Genomic DNA, 5,692 nt, shown 5'->3' with positions numbered 1-5,692 from the left:
CCTGAACCTCAAAAATATACATAATTCATCTCATACTTTGCTACATTTTTTATATTTATCTCTAGGTTTAGTAGACAAGGCACTCATGTATAAAAATGCCACAGATAACGATGGTAGTCACAACAGTTATCACAGATCACTAGTCTGAGAAATGAAGGAAGAAAGAAAGAAAAAAAAAGTCATCTTCCACAATGCTAACGTTCCAGGAAATGTGGTTCCCAAGAACAGTCATTTCAAGCAATACTGCCACCCTTGCATTTTACTCACACCAATCTCATTTCACACATACAAATTTGTTAAATAGTCTCTCACAGAACATATGGTGAAGAATGCTTATGTCAACAGGTTTTAATTCTAGAATAGGTCCAAAATAGGACATACTGTACAGAGGTAGTGTGAATCAATCCATCAGCTTCAGTAGTATTGCATATCCTAAGGTTACAATCACACTGCAAAAACCAGTGCTCAATTCCGATTTTTTGGTCAGATCTGATTTTTATATGGCTGTGCACATTATCATGTTTTAAATGTGGCCAATATCAGACTCCAGAGTGAACGAATGACGTAAGTCACATGAATTCCGATACGGTCGCATTGCAAAACATCTGACCTGAATCGATTTAGGACCACACATGAAAGTGGCCCAAAACAGAAGCAAAAAGATCAGATTTCATGTGGTTTGTGCGGTTCACGCTACCATGAAATAAAATGACGTGGGTCACATGAGCACCATTAAAAAATAACAAATTCTACATTGGGCCACATTTTTGCAGTGTGAATGTAGCCAGTATGAGACTGAATCAAAATGCCCTCATGTCATTCTAAACCTGTAAGACTTCCTTCTGTGAACCACAAAAGAGGGTATTTTGAATAACGGTAGCCATTGACTTCCACCGAGTAGAGTACACGACTTTGACTTTCTGGGTGAAAGGTCCCTTTAAAATTCTACGGTTGGTGTTTCCATGCATGTCTTTCCTGGTTTTGATTTGAATAAAAGTGCATTTTAAAATTGTGATCCATTCAGCATACATCATGCCACTTCACTATACACCATGTATTTTATGGAAACATTCCTCAAAAATGTGTGTTCCGCAGAACAAAGCAAAGCTTGTTCTGTACGAGTTTGGAATGACATGAGTAAATGATTAAATTAATTACCTATAAAAGCTAACCTTGCTCAGTTGCACAGAAACATAAGATGGTGTTGGACACCACTTTTCTTTCAAGTATAATATTCAAAGAAAAAAAAACAAAAAGAGTCTTCATCCAGAGTCTCTTAAGCGGTACCTTTAATGCTCAGCATTTTCCCCATGTTACCCTCCAAAAAGTTTCACCAGGTTATTCTTTTCCAACATGGGTTTTATCAAGCACTACAGCTGAACTCAATGGGGTTTAATAGTTTACAAACATCAGCAGGTCAGCATGGCACTGTGCATATTTCTCCACAGTCTCATGGTCTGCTGAGGGTCACGCTGGTGCACCAGGAGCAGGTCTTTGTGTACACAGGGGTTCTCCCGGTCTTGTTCCCGAATATCAAAGGTCTTGAAACCGTCGTGTTTCGTTGCAGTGATTCCAAGTGCCTTGAAGCACATCCCATTGTAGACATCATCAATTGGGAAAAAAGGTATGTAAAAGGAAACGTGGTAAAGAGACGGAAGAAGGTTCCCAGAAAAAAGGAATCCACCGCCACCAGCATAAGGAGGGTAAGGACCTTCATAGAACGACTGAGGAACATAATATTTAATTTTAGGGTCCCGTAACGGGCTGGCATCAGAAATGATCTGCCCGGTGTACAACGCCGTGGCCTGCTCTGGCTCCAGAGACTGCAGATGATTCAGTATCGCTTGAGTGTTAGCAAAAACATCATCGTCACCCTTAAAAACGAAAGATACGTGAGGACAGTTATCAAGCATCCACTTGAAGAACACATGCTCCTTGAGAGTCAGGTTGTAAAAGGAGTCATGAAAATCCCAGATGAGGAGATCTTGAAACTGCTGAGCTTCAAATGAAACCAGTTTGTCGAGATTGGGATCATCCGCTGATGATCGGCCCAGCAGAAAGACAGTTTGTACCTGAAGTCCGTTTTCATACAAGCCTTCACTTCCCCAGGTCTCTCGGACTGCTTGGCGCCTCTCGAAGTGCTTTGGAATGGATTTGATTGCAAAAAGTAGGAAAATTTGATCCGGTCCGCTCTCTGATGCACACTTGTCAGGCTGATCGATAAGAAGTGGTGGGTCTCGACACTCCATGCCTCTAAGGAAGTCTCCGTAAAGTGGAGGGTATGACTGAATATCCTGAATGTTGGTTTGTAGCAACTCAAAACTCTCAGGCTGACAGTGAAACTTATCACGTGGGTCTTTGTGCGTTTGATTGTCGATGGAGTCGAACTGCCGGAGGAGAGAATGAAGCTTCCGGTTCCAGAAGGCACCGTTTTTGGGAACGCCTTTTCTGAAAGTCTCAGAAATCGTTAGTGGTGGAAGCTCATACAGCATGGCACTTTTGCTTTTCTTTTTGACAGTGCTTATCACTACAGTTGTGGGTTTTCTTGGCGTGGAAGCTGGAACTGAAGGGATCTTAGCCAAGTCTTTTTGGCTGTGTTCCACAACCTTTAGCTTGGAAAAGATGATGACAATGCAAAAGCTGCTAGCTAGTGCAACGATTAGCAATTTCATATACTTCCTTTTCATTTTACAACGGTTAAAAGCAGCGTACTCTTGAGAAGCAAATAAGGACGTTGGTCTTTACAGGAAATGGTGGGGATTGACGCTACAGAATGTACTTGTTTTAAACATTCATCTTCCACTGAATTCAGTTTCTTCAATCATATTCCCATTGATGTCAAGTTCAGCTGTGAGCCTAGCAGACACAAGAAACAGTAACGCAAGTGAAGATCTCAAGAACGTTAGTCAAACAGGAGTGCGTGCAGCTTTACGTAGCATACCAAATAACACCAGACTGTTTCCTCTGTGGTTTGTGTGGGTGACAAATGTTGTCGGTCTAAGTCTTGCTTTAACATTTATGAACTGGCAAACGGTTAAGGTGCAATTCACTCAAATTAAAATTCTGTCATTTATTAAACCTCATGTTAGTCCAAAGCTGCATGCATGCATTTCTTTAATTATATGGACAAAAGTAACCAACACATTTTTCAAAATCCAGAGAAGTCAGTCATACAGGTTGGAACGACATGAGGGGGATTAATGACAGTTCTAATTTTTGAGTGAACTATACCTCTTCAATAACACTGACTGAAACTGGGGATAGAGCTGTCAACACCAATAATACCATACATCAAATGTATTACTACTACTAGTTTGTTCTTACTGTTAGCATAATTAACAATTTTTTTATGTGGATCTAAAATTAAACCCAACCTTTTAATTTATTGGAAAACTGGTCTCAGGTGATTAATTAAACAGCACAGGTTCTAAAATGAAGTACACTTCAGTCCCATGAGGACACTGCATTGAGCGCAGGGACAGATGATATACAGCTCCTGAGAGAAAGTGTATGCTATGGTCGTAAAACCCATGTAGATACTCCTTCAGTAAATATTTATATATGTCCTTCTGGAGGTGTATTCCTACCATATTGTTGTCTACCATGCCTGTCTTGGCTTATTATAGTTCATTGAAATATTAAACATGCTTCCCAAAAAATTTAATAAGCAAAATATGGTTTTATTTCCAAATTTAAAATGCATACCACAAATAAATATTTATGGTGGAATAATGCCTGCTGCTTCACTTACCGTTTTCACGGGCTTTGTAAGCTGCCTACTAAGACTAGCCTACATTTGTGCATGCAAGTCGAAAGGCACGCATTAGGTTGAGACACAGCCCGTTTTTTTTTTTTCCAGATATTCCTGAAAAGATCGTACTATGAAACACGGGGATACTAGTTTAGAAACTGCACTGATTTTGTATTGTGACAGAAAACTAACATTAATTTGTATAAAGCATGGTTTCTGCTAAAATACCTAAATAAGTAGATTTCTGAAAACTATCAGAATTTCACAATCGTATAGTGGTTCTCTATTAATACACTGCGGTGTTAACAATTTACTTAAGGATTTGAACACACGAATGTATCTAGGCTATAGCCTACTAATAGTAGGCTAATAGTTGAGGTTACTATAGTATTCAGCACTATAGCTACCGTTGCAAGTTTTTATGGGTGCTATACTGTCAGTTTGATTGAAAATGCCACTAACGTTGAACATTTCTCAAGATTTTGAACAGAACAATGAGGAAAAACATAACACTGCTTACCGTGTGAGCGTCTATTAACATTCTCAGTCCAAACTTCTCGTCTTGACAAAAGGAAACCACGTTGTCACCCACCACCACAGTGTGCGTGCTGTTTCACTGTAGTAGGCAAAAGCGATAAAAGTGCGACGTCAACCTGCCTCTTTTTTCCATCAGCACCTGACTGTCTGTGATTGGTGCTCATCAGCCAACACACCTGAGCACTTAATTAAGGTAATATTGTACCCTACCCGAGCGAAGGCTTTTTTTTTTAACAGAAGCGATTTTCTCTCATTCGAATGCTGAAGACCTTTGCTTGAGTGTTTAATGCGAATTGTGTTTTGATATAGGCCTATTGTAATGAATCTTTAGAACGGAGGGAATTAGTATTTCCAGGCCCGGTTTCAAAATTAAATACTAATACTAAATGTTCTAAGCGACAGTTCATAAACCATACACACCAACAAGAATAGCAATGCACACTGACAGACTTTTACTAGCCTACTTCAAGTCTACATTCCCCCCATTCTACATTCTTTAAAGCAGTGGTTCCCAACCCTGGTCCTGGAGGCACCCCATTTGCATGTGTCCTTAATCAAACACACCTGATTCAGGTCATCAGCTCATTAGTAGAGACTCCAAGACCTGAAACTGGTGTGTCAGAGAAAGGACACATGCAAAATGTGCAGTGTTGGGGTGCCTCCAGGACCAGGGTTGGGAACCACTGCTTTAAAGAACGTAAAAAGTTTTTAGTCTTGCCCTTTTTAAAACACTATTATTAGTGCCTTCTAAAGATGTACTAAAAAGTCACACTTAAGTGGTTTAAAAAAATCACTCAAAAGTTCAACTTAATGCATTTAATAACTTTAAAATGTGATACATTTTAAATTAATTACAAAAACAATGTACTTAAGCGGTGAAAACATTACATTTAATTTGCACGTACGTGTGTTCTTTATATTATTTCCGCAATAAGTACACTTTATAAAAGTATACTTAAGTGCGCTTCTTTTTCACAAGGGACTTGATGCATGTAAATGGTTGTATATGTGGGCCGCACCAACTTAAATAGAAAAAAATAGGGTCGCTCTTAAAAAAGTTTGAAAACCACTGCCTTAGAATTAAATAATAATAATAATAATCCCCAAACATTATTTTCTCAACTTGAGGGGTTGGACAATAACACTGAAACATTGGCCAATAGTAATGGAGGTTGTCAGGCCAGTCTTCACTGATTTTACTGTTTTTTACTGATTTACTTCACTGAAGTAGTAGCGCAATAGCACAGTTCTGCATAAAATATTGCAATCCACACAACATATCAGTTTCAATTGTTGGTGCACGTCTTGTGGCGCATCTGAACAGCAAGTCTTTGTGGTGTAAAGAGAGCTAGTATCCAGACTAATGTCAGCATACCACCATGAAGGATGAACCACATCTAACAG

General features: G+C 39.2%; 1 protein-coding gene across 1 annotated transcript; it reads right to left on the bottom strand.

Annotated features, from left to right (window-relative positions):
- Positions 1 to 337: 337 nt before the first annotated feature.
- Positions 338 to 4,809, bottom strand: LOC107669052 (N-acetyllactosaminide beta-1,3-N-acetylglucosaminyltransferase 2-like). The gene is made up of 2 exons (XM_016461184.1): positions 4,272 to 4,809; positions 338 to 2,856 (listed from the first exon to the last, which is right to left on the bottom strand). The coding sequence occupies exon 2, from the start codon at positions 2,685 to 2,687 to the stop codon at positions 1,410 to 1,412; it is 1,278 nt and encodes a 425-aa protein (XP_016316670.1). The 5' UTR covers positions 2,688 to 2,856; positions 4,272 to 4,809; the 3' UTR covers positions 338 to 1,409.
- Between the last annotated feature and the right edge of the window lie 883 nt (positions 4,810 to 5,692).

Source organism: Sinocyclocheilus anshuiensis, unplaced genomic scaffold, assembly GCF_001515605.1.
Source record: "Sinocyclocheilus anshuiensis isolate Anshui unplaced genomic scaffold, SAMN03320099.WGS_v1.1 scaffold297, whole genome shotgun sequence".
Classification (NCBI taxonomy): domain Eukaryota; kingdom Metazoa; phylum Chordata; class Actinopteri; order Cypriniformes; family Cyprinidae; genus Sinocyclocheilus; species Sinocyclocheilus anshuiensis.
The sequence above is the reverse complement of the archived record's forward strand: the minus strand, read 5'-3'. Positions and strand labels throughout refer to the sequence as shown.